The following is a 19,101-nucleotide window of genomic DNA, read 5'->3' on the forward strand; positions in this document are numbered from 1 at the left end:
ATTTTCAAATAAAAATTTCATTTTAACAGTCCTGCATTTGAACAGCATTAAGTAAAACCAGGAAGGCTATAATACTTAGCATAAATGGAAGTGAGATTTCTGAAGTGATAAACTCACAAGCTACAATTTATAAACTACAATAACACAATCACTCACTACTTAACTGACAAAAAGACAAAAGCTGATACATAACTTTAATAGACAAATGCATCCTATTTTTACCAACTTTAATAAGATTTTTGTAAGTCTCACCTGCATCTCATTGTACCATATGGTACAGCCTCCATCTTCCTTGAGTCTTGTGTTATAACACCCTTTTCCACGGCTGCTACATACGTGGTACCAAACCTATATTAAAGGAAAAAACATTAACATGTATGGAGACTGAAACATGCTCGATATCTTTGTTCTCAATTAGTTTTTTAAAACAGATTGCCGGTACGGTATGTCACCCAGCTACCACCACCATTCAGCAGCTCACTGACTAGGTCTTCTGAAAGAGTTTTTTTTGCCAGGAATCCAAAACTTTTTCTAGAAGAGACATCAACTACAGAAAGGAATTATCAGGTAAAAATAAGAAGAAAGAAGCAAATGTTAGAGAATGCTACATCAAGATTAGTATCAAAAATAGGGTCCAACTGTCGTCTGTAAGATTATAATAAAGAAATAGCAAAAAGCAAAATGAACAATTAGTTTGGGCAACGAGTTTGTGGAAGTTCCTCACTCTTGCAACTCTTCTATAAATTTGTATCAAATTATTATATCAACTTATATCAAAATAATAAGTTAACCCTCTCTCCCATAAAACGTCTACCATGGCATGATGCCAGAGAGAGTTTAAATGCTTTTCTGTGAAAACAATTATATTAAAGCTATTAGGGAAAATTGTGCTTTGTATTTTCTCCTTTCTAAACTTCACCCTACTAGCCGTCCATTCAATGAATATAGAGAAAAAGATGCCATTAAAAAGTTCATTTACATTCCATATGCAACTGAATTCAGTGAAAGAAAAATCAAACTGCTTTTCCTTCCAACATCTAAAATGACAACACAAACAAAGAATATATGTAGCACTGAAAAGGTTACCTTCTCCTTTTCTGTTGCCACCAGGGAAATAGCCAGACCCATCCTGAAAGATTTTTAAAAGCCTTTATTAGACTTTACTCCTGAAGCATAGACGCTTAAAGAGGAAAAAAGAAATGACAGGGCTACCTCTCAGCTCTTCCCACTCTGCCAATTCGATGGACGTAGTTTTGCTTTTCATCAGGCAAGGTGACATTTATAACTGTAAAGAAAAACAGTTTATTACCAATTGGCATTAGTTCCTGAAATTTTCAAACATATTTGATGTTCTAAATATTTTAAACATATTTATTTACTCCATAAAATTCAACTTGCAAACATAAAAACTTTTTTACCATAAGGAACACCATGGATGTCAATTCCTCTCGCAGCTACATCTGTGCAAATCAAGAATCTTACATCTCCTTTCTAAAGAGAAGAGAGAGGAGAGGAGGGAATTTATTAGTATGTGTGCTAAAAAATTAACACAAATGCCACTTTCCCACCAAATGAGACCTCTAGTAACTAATGTCCCATCAGACCAGAGGTCCAGTCGTTCATAATTCACTGGACCAAGTCTTAATTTTTAAATTATATATAAAGTGCCAAAACATGACATTTAAGGTGAATAAATCAGTGACTCATTTTTGCTTTTCTTTTTTCTTACATCAAAGTTATTAAACCATTGCTAAAATGTGGCTTTATCTTTAGAAATTCTGACAGGTAATTCAAAAGAAAGACAGAATAAAATGTAAAAACATTAAGCATTACTTTTATCCTTGCATTAAAATAAATTCAGAATACTACGTATTTTACCTCGAGGTTATACATTTTGTGACAACAGATAAAATCCTAAAGAGAGTGGGCCCTTTATGCTCTTCCCAAGAAAACACAAATTAGCCTTCAGATGTCATTTGTGCCCCCAAGGCACAGCAAAGTTATCAATTTGAAGTGGGGAAGGGCATATTGACTCCTGGTCCAACACAAAGCCCAGGACAGAGAAGGGGGACACACATGCTGAAATGAGGCCATGTGCCATGCTTTAACAACCACATCAATTACGCTCAGCACGGACACATAATCCAAACTTCCTAAGCCTAGTACGTCCCACCTTTTTTCATATTATGGGTCTGAGAGAAAGGGTGTGTGTACTGCACCCTAGAGTAAACACACTATGACAGACGGATGAGAATGCTCGTGGGTAGAGGCTCCCGACCTTGAATTCTAAAATGGCTCAAGTCCTACCCATCTACACGGAGAACTATGCAGCCTGCTCATGGGCTGCAAGCACATAACTGGGACACTCTACCCCAAATAACTCAAAACGTATTTAATTCTACAAAACCATAGTCTGATATCTGTCTTAAACTAATCTGTAAATTACGTTTCCTATGGGTATTAAAACCAGCTACTAAATTTAAAAAAGGCTCACAGACATGATTTAACTATCCAGTGATGCTTCTTCTAAAAATATCTACCTGAAAGATTTAAACTAAAACTTAAGTTGAAAACTCTTATGACAGCAGTGTTGTTCCAACAGAGAATGTGTAATTAACCATTACAGTGGTGATGAGGACATACCAACAGAGGCGAAATGTTCTGAAATTCCTAGGACAAGAATTGCTTTAATAATATTAACTGGAACTCATTAAAACTAGATACAGCTCCCCTTTTAAGTATTAAGGAAATGCAGTCAGTTATCAGTACCTTGAACCTTTCCAAGTTTTGCTTCCTCTCGTGAGGCTTTCTGTCGCCATGAAGACAAACACATGAGAACTGGTGTCCTTTTTTATCAGGTCCTAGTGAAAAGCATATTCAACAGTTAATTATGCCCGAGACTATGTCAAAAAATCAGTAACGTTTAGACTACAATGGTATCATATACTTCTATGGAAATCTATACTCCAACCTGTCATAGAGCATGGTTAACAATCTCTGTCATAGGTGAAATGTCATTAAAATGAACTCCATGAGCATTAAAATTGATTTGCTTTGAAGGACATTTTAAGTAACCTTTCCCAATCTGAAGGAGTAGATACAGCAATATGCCAACCAAAATATTTCAGTAAGAGAAAAATATTATGTGTGAAGCAGGAACCTCATCTATCCCATGTAAAGAAGAATCAAAAAGTAAACAGAAGAGATTGTTCTTGGAAGAACCAAACTAGACATTATGAAGTTCATGCCCTGACTAAAAGGCCACGCCCACAAGCTTGCTCTCCTCAAGGTTTTCTAAGCCAACTCAGTCATCTGGCTTCCTGGCCAAAGCAGATTAGAAGCAGCAAACGGGAAGGATGGAGAAGTGGTGTTTTCTAGGCAGGTGCAGTGGCAGCCAATCCTAAAAAAGAAACTCTTCAAGTAGATCCAGTAATAAAAAACAGTGCAGTCTGGACCCGAGTAAAAGCCAACAACGGCCTTCTAGAACTCAACCGGACCTCAACAGGCACCATCATGAGACAGCCCAAAATAACAATTACTCCACTGAACTACTCTCCACAGTACATTAGATTCCATAAAACACACTTCAGAATTTAAGGAAACGATACAGTTTGAAAGACATCCACCCAAAAACTAATTATGCAGAAGAAAGAAATCACTAACTAGAGCCTCCAAAAGCTTACAGCTGAGGTCGTACTGCATCCTGAACTGAGTCAGCTGGCTTAAGAAAACATCACAGACACCCCTAGTCCCTGGTCGAGGTGCGTGTGTGGAGGAGAGATTCTCCTCTCGTCAAGTGCTGGAATCTGGGATGTATCAGCCTATTCTGGCTTCAAAAATGGTTTGGGAAACTTGTTTTCTAGGCAGAAGTAACCAGAACACACAAAGAAGGAAGGTACAAGGAAGGAAGGACATTGCTGCTTGACCTTCGGCACTCCTAGCCACACAATTGAATCCTCCATTCAAAAGCAACATGTAAATGAAGAAAGATTTATTACAAAACAGCCACCATTACTAAAACAATCAAGCAAGTCTGTTTGCCAGGACTCTAGGGGAAAAAAAAAGTTACTGAACCGTTCCCTATAACAAACAATGTAACGTGTTTTATATGACCATTAGTCCACACTTTTAAATTGTTCAAATTTTCCATATCCCTTTTGAGTTTTCTAGCTCCTTGATGTACATCAATTACCAAAAGAGATGTGTTAAAGCCTTCCCCAGTATGGCAGAATTTGTCTGTTACTTTGTACATCTGTCAGTTTCTACCTTATATATTTTAACTTACTGTATTTTCCAACACAGCAAAACAGAAAGACTTCTAACAATGAACAGCTATATTCTCACCACCTAAACTTTACCACTAACATTTACTGTACTTGACCACAAACTATCGATCCACCCCTCTGTCCTTCTATCAACTCATATTTCTGATACGTTTCAATGTAAATTGCAGATATCAGTACACAGTTCAGCATGCATATCACCAACTAGAGTGCAGAATTTAGAGTTTTTTGTTTTCCTGTTGAAGCTGAAGTTACATACAAGGAAATATGCAAATCTTTAGTGTACATTTGCTGAGTTTTGACAAATGCGTACACCTATATAGCCCGAAGCCCTATCAAGATACCCAACATAAGTATCATCCACAAAGTACCTTCAATGCCCTTTCGCAGTAATCTGCACTCCCACCCTCCTGGGAACAACCACTGTTCTGGTTTTTTTTTCCCCACCACAGATTAGTTTTGACTCTTCTAGAACTTCAACAAATGGAGTCACATGGTATATACTCTGGTGTAAGAATTCTTTCATTCAGTATAATGCTTCTGAGATTCACCCACAGTTGTTGAGTCTGTCAGCAGACTATTCCTTTTCAGTGCTGACTAGCAAGTATTCCACTGTATAAATACCTTGCATTTTGTTTAGCCATTCTTCTATTAATGGCCATTTAGTATACAGTTTGGAGCCATTATAAATAAAGCTGCTATAACCATCTCGCAGACATCTTTTCTCAATGTATGTTTTCACTTATCTTGGGTCAGTACTCAAAGGAGCTGAACTGCTAGACCACAAGATAGGATGCTTAATTTTATAAAAAAAACTGTAAGAACTTTTACCAAAGTAATTGTACACCAACAGTGTATGAGAGTTCTGGTTTCTCCACACCCACACCAAAATTTGGTGTTTTAAGTATTTTTAATCTAGTCATTCTAATGAGTGTACAGTAGTAACACACTGTGATTTTATTTTGCATTTCCCTAATGACTGATTATACCTAGCATTTTTTTCAGGTTGGCTTATGTATTTGATGTTATAAGGAGCATAAGGTTATAAGCATTATATCTTCATTGTAGATTGAGTACTTTATTAACAAAGTAACCCTTTTTATTTCTAGTAACATTTTTGTCTTAAAGCTTATGGCATGTCTTATTAACAAAGTGAGACCAACTTTCTTTTGATTAATATTTTAGCTGACATTTATATATTTTTTCATTCCCCTTCCTTTCAACCTTTCCATGTCCTCAGGTTTCAGGTAAGTTTCTTGTAAACAGCATGCAGCCTGATTTTATCCAGTCTAACAGCGATGGCTCTTTATCAGAAGACTTCAGTCCACTGATGTGTATTATAGCATTTACTCAAATATTCAGATTTTTCCACCAGCTGTATTATTCTATAGTTTCTAACTGTTTTGCTTTTTCTCATTGTTCCCTTCTTCCTTTCTAACCTTTTTTTAGATTAAGTTTTTTTCCTCATTTGTTGGTTGAGAAGATATACATTCTATTATTTGATGATTACACTTAGAATTTTAACATCAATCAATAACTTTCCCTTTTTCCAAATGACATAAGGGCTTAGAAGGCTGTGAGTCACCTTCACTGTAATGAAACTGTCCCTGTGTGGAAAGTTACCTCATTGTTTTTCCCAGGGCTTATCATATGGAAAAGTACTGGATAAGCACAGATACTTACAATGCATCATCACTGCTTTACATTCTGGGCATGCACGCTATGCTGCACCAACGTGAGATTAATAATCTATTAAGTGAGGAAATAAACACAGTTTATTTCAAGTGAGGAAACATTACCTCCTCCTTGTTGCATAAAATACTGCTCCAAGTTATCACAGTCGATTTTGGTTCTACAGAAAATAATTGCTTGATCCATCTTGTGCTCCTTGATCGCTCGGACAGCATACTCCCCCTTCAGGATTTTAATAGCTTCAGACCACATCTCTTGAATAACACAACAACAACAACAAAAAAACCCACCAGAATTTCAATCTTTTACTGTCACAAATGCACATAATTACAATCATAGACTTACTGCTTAACTCACCAAAAAAAAATCAACTTTAATACATGTATTATAGACAAAATCAAGAAATAAGAAGATAGGATGAAATGGGGAGATAATCCACTTGTCCATTTATTTTCATTTCTCTTAGTGTTTTTTATGCCAGTTTATGGGCTACCAAAACACCCACCACCATACCTCTTGTAAAGGAAAATGTGCATGTACACACACACAACCCCACCCACACACAACACTCTGCTCTTCCCTCTCATGGAGAACTAATCATATTCCGCCGAGCATTAACTTCCCTAAATGCTCAATAAATGTTTACTCAATCACTTTAAACCCTGTAAAATACAGTAAATGTACTTTCTGAATCAATCTAAACACCAGGCAGTTCACACTACACTCTGTGAAATAAAAATTCTACATCAAACCTAGTTAGTAATTTTTTTAGTTGCCATCCTCCAAATGTCTATTTTCCAGCATGAAGCTGGGCTACAGTTACTCCTCAGCTGTCTAATAAAAAATTTTAATTCCGTAACCCACTGAGCCTAAGGTCTCTCTAATTGTAGTAAAAATTAAGCAAAATTTTAACAAGGAAAAATAACATGAAGCAGTAATAACTGTTATTTTATAAAATGCAGTCCCAAAAGGTGGGATGATACATTAGTTTGTCTACCAGTGTCTCTGCTCCTCCCCAACAGTAAGGCAACAGTAAGGCCAGGAGAGCACGCACCTTATACATCTGGAGCTGTACATAAAACTAAGTTCAAAGGTACTCTCTGTAGCCAAACGTCAGATACTTCACCTTTCAGAGGCCTGTCAAAAACCTACCAGTGAATCTGATCATGAACAAAATGCAGTCTAATCCTTGCCAGTGATCCACCTGAGACGTGTGATATCAGACACCTGCCCTAATGGGTTGAAGATGGAATCTAGGTTCTAAGCACTATTCCTGTATCAGGATGTGTCTTCATGTATCTTTGAAATACTGTGTACCTGAAATAAACTGGCTCAATTCTGCTCAGAAGCACCTTCACTGAATCAAAATGGTTAAAGTGGTAGATTTATGTCTCCTTAATCACACAAGAAGAATCAGTAAACTATTTCAAGATCCTTTCTGTATCTTTCACAAAGCTGTGGCTAAAGATACTTCCCTTTGTTACTTAATTCTCAGATATGAAGCCTCTAGGTGGCATTTCTCTTGGAATTCAGGACCAATGTAGAATTTGTCACCAGAGAAATTTGCTGGTTTCCTAGGAAAATGAGAATTCTATAATCTAAAATATTTTATTTTGATCCCAGGAGACTAATACCTTCAATTCAGTGATTGATAATCCTCTAAGTTTACTTCTATCAGCTTTTCCCTCATTTCTTCGTTATTTTTATTTCTTTATTTTCAGATTTCCTGTTCCTTCACGAGAGTAGATAGGGAATAAATTCAAAAAAACAAATCAATTCATTTTGAAAATCCTTCAGCACATTTTGTTGATTCTTCTAACTCACCTGGACTGTTAGCACCGGGTCTTGTGTTATCTTTTGCGTGCACCTCATCAGTCTATCGAGAGGGAAAGGAAACAAAAGAGGTGAGGAGTGGTTAAGTAATGATTCAGAACAGGTATTTTTTTTTTAAAGGAAGAACTGTATCTAACTTTAGACTGCATTCCAGACATACGTCTTTATAGCTGACAGGCAAAATCATTCTTCTGTATCAGAAAAACCTTTTATTAACTGTAGGTCTAAAGCTAATTAATTTTAAATGTAATAATAATAATTACTCAAAGGTAGTTTTTGGCATATTGTGTATTTACAATAAATATAACCTTATTATTATATTAACGTAAATCTAGCAGCAGTGGAAAAAAATGAAAAGACAGACACACGAAATTGATTTTTAGGAAAATAAGGCGCATTAAGAAGACTCTAAAACACTCCTAAAAATGGAAATCACTATATCAGAAAGCAGACACACACACACACACGTATAGCGGGGGGGGGGGGGTAACCCTATTTACTTAGAGAAAAGTAAAGCACGAGCGCATAGCTTATTCCACACCTTACAGACCTAAACTTTTCTGGTCGATGTGCCGGACTTCTCTTTTCTTAAAGGTACAGTATCTGGTTGCTTTAAGCATCACCAAGAGCCCAAGGTTAAATTAGCTCATGAATGCTGACTTCTACACAATATTTGTTAACGTCATAAAGTACTTACTCTAATGTGGTTTTTGCCAAGCCTCTCCCAGAGTCTGTCAGCTTTGGGGTTCACGGGCACAACAACGTGGTGCACAGTATCTGGAACAGAATCTTCTCCTTTCAAATCCACCCAGGTAGGAAAGTGCATTATCTTCTCAGACAGTTTCTTCACATCAAAAGAATGCAAAGTGGCTGAGCAGACAATCACCTAAGAACAGAAAAACAAACTTTAGATAAGCTTTTAGTTTATTATAATTTATAATAATTCTACCATACAAATACAGATGGGGGGCGCAAATTATGCTAAACCTGGAATCTAAAGGCACGTGCGCTACCTGACTCTGGAGCAACAACTAGGGGGTGACTTTGGGCGGGTTAGACTCTGAGCTTCCGTCCTCTCACTGCCACAGAAACCACGCCATCTACTCCTCAAGGTCCTACAGAAACTAAGTAGGATGGAAAGGCTTTTAAAAATCTTAAGTCGTAAGTTACTACCTGTCCCCTTCCCTTACAAGCCTCTACCTCTCTAATTCTTCTAAGAAAACAGAATGAGAAAGAATAATATTTTAAGAATTACTAAGGAAACAACTGCTTTTTATCAGCTCAAGACATTTTTCCTTCAAAGAGGAAGCAATACTCAGAGTCTAGAATATAAACCCTGAATGCTCTGTAGGGAAAAAAAAAAAAAAACTAAGAATCTTTTATTTACAGTCTTCTGTAAACACCTAAGTAATTTCTTCAAATTCCCTTCACCTTTATTTCTAAAATCAGCTCCTAAGACTGCTTCCTTTGTGGGTACCATTTAATCAGGTAATGAAGAAAATGTTTCATACAGTAGTTAACTTAATCAGAGGAGCCTAAAACAAAATGTGAATGTAAAACAAAAAAAAGCGAGCATCCATAACAACTGTCTACATGTATTTCAACATGCATTCGTTATTTTATACCTGAAGTCTTTTTCCGTCAGAGGTAATCTGAGGAATCTGATTGTGAATCCTGTTTATAAAATCAGAGTACCCTTGAGAAAGAAGGCCATCCTGCACGAGAAGCAAAGAAAAGTATAAGACTTTTTAATCAGTATCTAAATCTTTCTTTCCTAAATCAAATGTAAAACTTAAGATATGGAAACTAATTCATTCACATACATATCTCCATAGTTTCAAAATAATTGTTTTCTATTGGATATTGAATAAGGTACAAATTCAAGTTTGAATTCCATGGGACTACAATATGAAAAAGCTGACAATAACTTAAAAACCATACTCTGGTATTCTAAAATGAATATAAGAGTTAACAGCTCTGATCACATCTCCTTACAGATACGATTTTTTTTTACCATTTTTTATTGATTTGTAATCATTTTACAATGTTGTGTCAAATTCCAGTGTACAGCAGTTTTTCAGTTATACATGAACATATATATATTCATTGTCACATTTTTTCCTCCGTGGGCTACCGTAAGATCTTGTATATATTTCCCTGTGCTATACAGTATAATCTTGTTTATCTATTCTACAATTTTGAAATCCCAGATTTTAATATGAAAACACCAAAACCTTCAGTGTTGAAAAATGACTTCAGATTGAAAATAATTTAGAACTATGTCTCAAGAGCCTCAAATACACTAATGTAATTTGTACTGTGTAAAAACAAGTATATACAAGCAAGATAACTGTTTGCAGTAATAAACAAACCTACATAACTAGTAATTAGAGTGGTTAATCAGCCATGAAGTATGTATATAAGGGACCACTGGACAGCCTTTAAAACCTGTTTACAAAAATGTGACAATGAATATATGTATGTTCATGTATAACTGAAAATTTGTGCTCTACACTGGAATTTGACACAACATTGTAAAATGACTATAACTCAATTAAAAAAAAGTTTAAAAAAAAAAACCTGTTTACAAATATGACATGAAATATTCATGCCCCACAGCAAAAAATGTTTCCCAGGTTCCACAGAGCCTGATTGCAACCACATAAAACTGAATTTACATATATGTATAACTGAATCACTCTGCTGTACACCTGAAACATTGTAAATCAACTATACGTCAGTGAAAAGTTCATACAAACATAAGGAGTGAATGAAAATATGCCAAACTGGTGACAGTGTTTCTCTCTAGGTCGTAGGATCCTGACTGAATTGTACTTTTTCTTCATCATTTTGCATCTTTGATCTCCAAAAACATAAGCAAACTTTTTTTTTTAAAAAGCATGAGTATATTTCAACATACGGCTTCATCCAGGACCAGGAATCTAACTTGGGATAAGTTCAGCTTTCCAGTCGAGACCAAATCATCCAGTCTCCCCGGTGTGCCAACGACTATATCTACCTGGAAAATATCAAAAAGGAGCACCTAATGAAAACTGAAGAACTATTACAATTACCTTAAAATAGCAACCACCAACGGTCTGCTTACAATAAAAACACACATATTGAAGTAGTCACAGTGAACTCTAAAAGCACTAAAGATGAATTCTAGATAATGCCTTATTATTAAACTTGTATCTGGTTTGAGATCAATGTGAAGATTTTGGCAACTGTTTTTGACATTTTTAACTGTTATATGCAGTCTAATATGTAAAATTTGTGTTTTCCAAGTGAAAAACCAGGTGAATTTATAGGAACTCTGAAATTAAACCAGGATTCAAATCCCAGCTGCAGTATTATCCACCTGTGTGACCTCAACTTAATAATCTCTTCGAGTTTCAATTTTCTCATTTTTTAAGTGGGTAATGAAATGGGTAATACCTTCTGCTCTGCAAGATGGTTGTGATAATTACAAGATGAGACATGTAATGATTTGATGCCAAGTGTACCGGGGTGCTTGATAAGTTTGGTTATAATTAACAATGATGATGACCTGACTAATCCAGGAAAACAATAATTATTATTTGTCAAGTGCTGATAATGAACGTGCATTGTGCTAACATTTTACACGCACTGTATCATCTCATGTAACCACTAAGGTTACTACTTTTATTAACTACTATTATTATTCCTATTTTTAAATGAATAGACTGAAGTTTAAAATTCTAAATTCATAAGAACTTAGCAGATACAGCCAGGAAATATCCAAACTGGGATTCAAACTCAAAGTCCAAACATGAGAAAAGGTCTAATTCAATATGAACAAGTTTTATTTAACTTTTTATTATAAAAAGTCTCAGATATACACAAAGAGACTATAATAATGAGTCCCCATGCCAGTATAAGTAATTAACAATATTTCCTGTTCTCAAATACACACACATCTTTTAATCAACCCCATGGTACAGTGATTAGGACAATGGGCTCTGAAGTAAGCTCTACTTATGAGATGTAAGATCTGGGGCAAATTACTTAATATTTAGTATGAGCCCTCTTCCTAATCTGTAAAAATAGGAAGAGCACCATCACAAAGGGCTATTGTGAGAACTGAATAACAAAACGTATATAATGCATTTCCCAGGGCCTGGCCCATTTCTAGAAAGTAGTCAATGAAGGTTAAGGATTTTTCAAGTGTGTATCTGGATGTATGCATGTGAGCACAGATAAGGTATTACATAAAACCATTCAATAAATTAGACAATTCAAAACTTCTACGCTTTATCAACAGGCAGAGATAATCCCTGCTCTTTTTCACTTGCTTTCTCCATTCCAGACTAAACACATACCTGTCCCCTAACAAATTCATCACTGTCATCTCATTACTTTAATATCTAAACTCTTGAAAATTAGAAAAGTACTGTGCTGAATGGAACTTTAATCCAATAGAAGGCATTTTATATTCCCATGAAAAATGAAAGATATTTGTGAAGCTATTATTTCAACTGTATTGATAACTATAAGCAAGTCTCAATTCAATCTAGAAAATACTGTCTGAAAGTATGAAGATAAAACCTGTTCAATGCCTTAAGAATCTCCTATGTGCCAAACACTGTGACAGGTGCTGCACACAGCAATGAACAAAATGCCACTCTGGTTCTCTGTGTACTATCTCTTCACCACAGGATTCTAACCCACCATGTAAGTTTCCTCCCTCCTCTATTTCAGAAGGTGGAGTCAGCATAAAAACAGACATCAGGTCTCTCAGGTTAAAAAACAAAAACAAAAACAAGGTCAGCTACACTGGAAAAGCCTGAGAGAAATATTTACATGACTTGGATAATAGCACCAACCACGTCTTCAGGCCTGACTGAACACGCTGCATAACTGCCCAACTTTAAAAGATTACAAAATTTACATAGTTCTCTTCCCTGACTCCAAAGCCGACTTCTGCCCGCAGTGTAAGACATAACAGGGCTAAGGCTGAGCCAGAGGCTGGGGGCAGATAACAGAAGTAGAGAATGTAAGACACGAAGAAGAGCAGAGAGAACATATCAGATCCCCCAAGTGGAATGGAACTGAGTCCTGCCAGGAAAGCTACGGAATGACACTGCCTTGACTTTGCCTTCAGCGTCAGCCAGTACCAAATTTTAGATCTGACTGGCAAAAGCAGATCTAACCCCCTAAAAACTCTGTAGCTGGAAAATGTAAGTTAAGAAACTTAGTAACTTATGGGGAAAATGAATTTGGGTTTGAGGAACGAAGATAGGGAACAGACATATTAAATCTCTTTTATAACCACTAAAATATAACACATCAAATAAGAACACAGCAAAGCAGTATTACCATCTTAGAACACTAGTAAGTAGAGTAATATGATTCCATGCCCTTAATATGCCACACCAGGTCAAACATAAACCATTCAGCGTAAAATTTCACTTGGCAGAGGCACCAATGTAACTGGAAAGAGAACATACTTGCTCACCATGGCTCAGTATCAGGTGGTTTAGATTAAATGATAAAATATTCAGAGAAGGAAACGGAAGAGAAATTTGTAAGGAGAAAGTAACTTCATACATACGAAATATTTTATGAAGTCCTACTCGTATCTGATTTGACGAGCAGTTAAGGGTTTCCCAAACTTCTTCCCCAGTAATGAAAATCACAGTTCTAGCTTTGTCCTTTGTAAGCGCACAGCCTTTAAGACTTCCCCGTACACAAACCTGAACTCATCCCCCTCCTGCTGGAACCACTCTCACCCCTCCTCAGCCTTCCCAAGGCTCCCTGCCACAATTTCCACATTCTCTGCAATTCGCTTCATCCCCATTTCTATTCTTAACTCCAGTTTTTTTCTCAATTATCTGCAGAAGAAAGGACTTTTAATGCATAAAAATGGGAAAGAAATTCTCAAGTGCTCAAATGACAAACCCAAAAAGAAAAAAAAAAAATTCATGTGTTGAATTTTGCATGGGGTGTTCAGAAGAGACTCCTGTGCTATGTATTTTTGGGAAAAGGAATACAGGTAAGACACTTTTGAAAAATATATACACTTTTGACCTTGTCTCATTTTAGCTTCATTTGATATTTCTTGAAATACAACAGAACTATACAGCCAAAATGACGTATTTCTTTTTAAAAATTAGAAGTACAACTTACCCCATTATCCAAAACAGACAGCTGATCGCGTGCTGCAACACCTCCAATGATCAGAAGCTCCCTGAAATAAATACCAGAAAAATAATGCAGAACAAGATTAAAGCTTGCTTTATTGTTTGTTTTTTTGGAGAGTAGATATTAAAATTGAGTAACTGAGAAAGAACCTACAACAAAAGTCTGGAGAAGGAAAGAAACAAGGCACCTTATTTCCAGTGACTATATAAAATGCTAACACGTGGTAAAGTAACCAAGAGAATGTGAAAGCCTGGAACCCAGAAAACATCAGTCTTCATCTATACATATATCCTTCTGTATTAGGGTAATTCCACGTGCCCCCAAATCTGGTTTCAATCTACCTTTTTAGACACATGTGGCTGTATGTGTATAAAATATATACTCTAAAAGAATATATAAATGTCAATTTTAAAAAGTTGCCTCCAGGTAGGATAATTAAAAACTGGGGGATGGGGGAGAAAGGAGACTTACTTTTCACAGAATAGTCTTTTGTGTTGTTTGAATTTTTCTCATTCCAAATACTTCTAAAAATAGGCTTAGATTAAAAAAATACTGCCCTGTGCCAAGACAATGAGGGGAGAAGAATAGTCTTTTCTAAAAAAGGCGCTAGAACAAATGGATATGCACGTGCAACACAAGGACGCCAAACCTCTTCTTTATGCCGTGCACAAAAATTACTCAAAATGAACCTCAGACCTAAATGAGACCTACAACTGTAACACTTTAGAACAAGACACAAGAGTAAATTTTCATGACCTCGGGTTAGGCAAAGTCCCTTACAAAACCAAAAAAAAAAAGCAACAAATGAAAAAAATAGATAAACTAGACTTCATCAAAATTAAAACCTTTTGTACTTCAAAGGATACTACCAAGAGAATGAAAACGCCCACAGAATGAGAGAAAACATTTGCTAATCATGTATCTAATCATAATATTATATATCTGATATGTATCAGAATAAAGAACTCTTACAACCCAACTGAAAAATGGGGAAAGAATCTGGACGTTACAAACGGCCAATAAGCACACAAAAAGATGTTCAGCATGATTGGCCATAAAGGACATGCAAACCAAAACCAGTCAGACACCACTTCACGCCCGTTAGGATGGCTATGACCCTGAAGACAGAAAATAAGCTGAGGATGTGGAGAAACTGAACCCTCACACGTTACTGGCAGGAACATGAAATAGTGCTGTCACTCTGGAAAACAGCTGGGTGGTTCCCGAAGATGTTACACATGCAGGTACTATCTGATCCAGCAATTCCACTCCCGGGTATGTAACCAGGAGAAATGAAAATGCTGTGTCCACAGAAAACCTTGTACACTAATGTTCATAGCATGGTACCCCAAGATTAGAAACAACACAAATGTCCATCAACTAATGAACAGATTAACAAAAATGTGGTATATGCAGATAATGGGATACTTCTGGGCAATAAGAAGGAATTAAGTACTGGTATATGGTATAATGCTGATGAAACATTAAACACATTAAAACATTATGCTACATGAGAGAAGTCAGTCACAAAAGGGCACATACTGTCTAATTCCATTTACATAAAATGTCCAAAATAGGCAATCCTATGGATGGAAAATCAGTCAGTGGCTCCTAGGGACAGGAAGGTTAGAGGGAAACAGGAGAGACTGCTCAGAGGTATGGTGTTTCTTTTGAAAATGTTCTAAAATTGGTTTTGGTGGTTGCATAATTCTGTGAATATAATAAAAACTAAAACAACTTGTACACGTTAAAGAGTGAATTGTATGATATGTGAATTATGTCTCATGACAGCTAGTTACAAAAAGACTGTCTCCTTTTAATAAATAGCAAATAAAATTACTTTCAGGGGCAGCCAGACAACTTTTAATCAGAACTACCAAGGTGGGAGGGTATAGCACAGTGGCTGAGCACGTGCTTAGCATGCACGAGGTTCTGGGTTCAACACCCAGTATCTCCACTAAAAATAAATAAATAAACCCAATTACCTCTCCCCCAAAAATAAGCAAAAAAAAGTAAGAACTACCAACTACCTTCATTTATTAATTTTACTCTTATTTGACCATTCATTTAAAAAAACACCAGAAAACACCAGGAAATGATGTTAGCAGTGAATCTTACAACTCTACAACTGATTAAAAAATGGCTTCATGATTGCCTACCATTACCTTAAGCGATCTAGATAATAAAAATGACCAAACCAAACAAAAAGCCTTCTAGTCTGTGAACATCCATTACCTTGGCATAGACCCTAAGCACTCTAAAGTCATTACGTTTCCTAAATCAGGTAACACGAGATGCCAGACTGGCTACTTAGAATCACCTGGAAGAGCTGCCATTCTTCCCTGAAAAAGAAACAAAAGAGTTCCAATTCCTATCTCCTGGAAAATCTGATTCAGTATATCCAGCGGAGGAACCAAAACATCCGTATTTTTAAATAAGGCCCCTGAGTTCCCAGGTTTGCTAACTATGCTCCTAAATCTATCATTTCTTCTACAAAACTTTACTCTTATCCACCTTCCTAATCAGATATATTTTTATCCCTATGAATTTAGCAGAAGAAAAACGTACATGCACATAACAATCTGTGCTTGTGCGCAAAGTGTAGGGCTGAGATGTAACAGACCAGCCCGTGCCCTAAGGAGGGTAAGGCTGAGATGGGACGAGAAGAGCCCCTATTTCGGACAAGGAGCACCAGACCAGCACGTGGCCGAGTGGAGGGACTGAGGGGAGGCGTACACAGTGGTACCCGAGGGGAGAGAAAGGACTGAGCCGGTGCAGACACGTCAGCTTCGCAGAAAGACCAGGACTTGAGCTGGGTCTTCAAAAAAGGAAAAGGCTCATTTGTACTAAATACCAAAATGCGTAACACAGTTTTACCATCTTAACAAATAAATTGACTTTATTATCCATCTTCTTTTCCAGCCTTTGTTCAGATGCATATTAACCTTTACACACAATTACAGCGTGAAAATCAATTCATATTAGCATTTTACATTCTTCTAAAAACACTTTTAGGAGAGTACTGAGTCTCACACGGGGCAGACGCTCTGGTTATTCCTCTCGCGGTGGCTCCCTGTCGTGCCCTCAGGGCATTTTGTCCCACTACTTTCGATGTTTCCGTCCCCTCCACCCCCCACTCCCACATGCAGTTCTGTGAAGCAGAGACTGATTCTCACTGTCGTTCCCTGATCCTTAGCCTAAGTCTCCTCACATGGCAGGAGCTCAAATAGTTACTGAAAGAGTGAAATGCACCAACCCTCAAAACAAAATTAGGAATTACTTCACCCAGAAAGCTTTACTAAGTATAAGCTTATCCCTGAATGAGTTGAATTTATAGGACGGATGTATATGAAAAAGATGGGCCGTGTGACATCAATAATTCAAAGTTTCTGAAGTTAGATCGTGGTTATGGTTGTACAACCTTGTGACCATACTAAAAACCACTGTATTGTACATTTTAAACAGTGAATTTTATGGTGTGTGATATTTTATTAAGAACCAAGCAAAATTAATAAAAATCAACTGGCCAATCAGCTGAGAGTAGTTTACTTATATGGCATGGCCCTCCTCAAGTTACAAGGGATTCCTACCAAGCAAGCAGTTCCACAAGATGACGAGACTTAAGGTCTCCCCTCAGGGACAGAAAGAGCCCTCGAACCACGGTGACCAGTCTGAATGCCCAAAGGGGAGAAGGTCACCACTGCGAGGCGGCCAGGATTCATCTCGCCAAGTCAATTTACCAACATGCTAGAAACAGAGCAATGTGCTTTCTATGCAAATCAAGTGATGAAAGAAATGGCCCCTTTAAAGAATTAATTTTCACTCTGATATTGTTTCGCAAACCAGGACTCTTCAAGTAAGAGGCACAGGAAAAATCTCAACTTACTTTTTTAAAATCAAACTTACCTCTCTTAAACAGGAGTTTTATACAGAAACTACTTGTTACTATAAATCAATGTTCAATATATTTACACACTCATGCACGTGCACATGGACACACACTGAATCTCTTCCTCAGTTTTTCTACTTTATTCTTCTTCCAAAAGTCCTCAGAACTTAAGACATTAGGCGTTTAAGCACGAAAGGAAGCTTTACCTTAATTTAGGGTTATCGATATATTTCTTAAACTGCTTGACGTTATTCAAAGTTTGTTCAGCTAACTCTCGGGAAGGTTCGACAATGAGAGCTTTCGGAGCATTGGGGAGAAACTTGGTTTGTGCCACCTGCGCATTACCTTAAGAGAATAATAAAGATTAGAAGACACTCAGATTACAGCTCAGAATACCTTTATTTGTAAAACATGAGCACAAATATTCCAACATCAAAATTTTAAATAACAATTACCAAAGGGTATCGGAGATAGTCAAACAAAATTAAGACTCCTAAAATGAACTAAGACTTCTTTAAACCTACTGGCAGTAACTGAAATTGATTATATGCTTTGTGACAAATTAAATGAGCTATGAAATGAACTTATTTTTAAACAACTGAAACAGATTAGGCAGTACTACAGGTGAGAGTATGTACGCACTCTAGAGTCAGGCTGTTTGCGTTTGAATTCAGTTCTACCACTTACTTGTCTGTGACCTTGAGCTAGTTACTTCACGTCCCTATTCCTCAAGTTCTCCGTCTGCAAAACTACCTTACAGGACTGCTGTGAAGATTAAATAATGCAGGTGACACAGTATCACCACACTTACTGAGCACACAATTTATAAATACTGAGGCACCATCATCATCATGACTGGGTTCCCCAAAATGCCTAAACTGAAACTAAATACTCGGAGTCTATGAATTAGGCTTGGAAACTGACTTTTACCGACGTGTTCAATAAAGATGTTGACTAAGCCAGCAAAGGGAGTATATGTAACCCACTACAAGAAGCCCTGTCACTGGAGTTTGCGCCAATATCCCATTCGTGAACTCCGTACCCCCTCAGGTGCAATACCTGTGTGCTGTGATTTGACCACGTAACTATCCAGTGCCTTGGCAAGAGCAACGAAACCATCTTTGGGTGGAAACTTAAATTCTTCTTCCCCGAAGTTAAATTTTAGTTCAGCATTCTAGCATTGAATAAAGGAGAAAATGGAAATTCTTAACCTAATAGCAAACTAACCAATACGAATTA

General features: G+C 36.8%; 1 protein-coding gene across 2 annotated transcripts in view; it reads right to left on the minus strand.

Annotated features, from left to right (window-relative positions):
* Positions 1-19,101, minus strand: part of DDX1 (DEAD-box helicase 1) — a 31,311-nt gene that overhangs the window by 1,121 nt on the left and 11,089 nt on the right. For both annotated transcript variants that reach the window (XM_072938184.1, XM_072938185.1), the window contains 13 exons: positions 18,922-19,036; positions 18,069-18,207; positions 13,959-14,019; positions 10,729-10,827; positions 9,434-9,523; positions 8,506-8,694; positions 7,800-7,851; positions 6,083-6,229; positions 2,770-2,861; positions 1,419-1,491; positions 1,213-1,285; positions 1,087-1,129; positions 253-348 (listed from right to left, as the gene is read on the minus strand). In XM_072938184.1, the coding sequence (XP_072794285.1) occupies positions 253-348; positions 1,087-1,129; positions 1,213-1,285; positions 1,419-1,491; positions 2,770-2,861; positions 6,083-6,229; positions 7,800-7,851; positions 8,506-8,694; positions 9,434-9,523; positions 10,729-10,827; positions 13,959-14,019; positions 18,069-18,207; positions 18,922-19,036 (1,269 nt within the window). The remainder of the gene's footprint in view (positions 1-252; positions 349-1,086; positions 1,130-1,212; positions 1,286-1,418; positions 1,492-2,769; positions 2,862-6,082; positions 6,230-7,799; positions 7,852-8,505; positions 8,695-9,433; positions 9,524-10,728; positions 10,828-13,958; positions 14,020-18,068; positions 18,208-18,921; positions 19,037-19,101) is intronic.

The sequence above is a fragment of the Vicugna pacos genome, chromosome 15 (assembly GCF_048564905.1).
Source record: "Vicugna pacos chromosome 15, VicPac4, whole genome shotgun sequence".
Taxonomy (NCBI): domain Eukaryota; kingdom Metazoa; phylum Chordata; class Mammalia; order Artiodactyla; family Camelidae; genus Vicugna; species Vicugna pacos.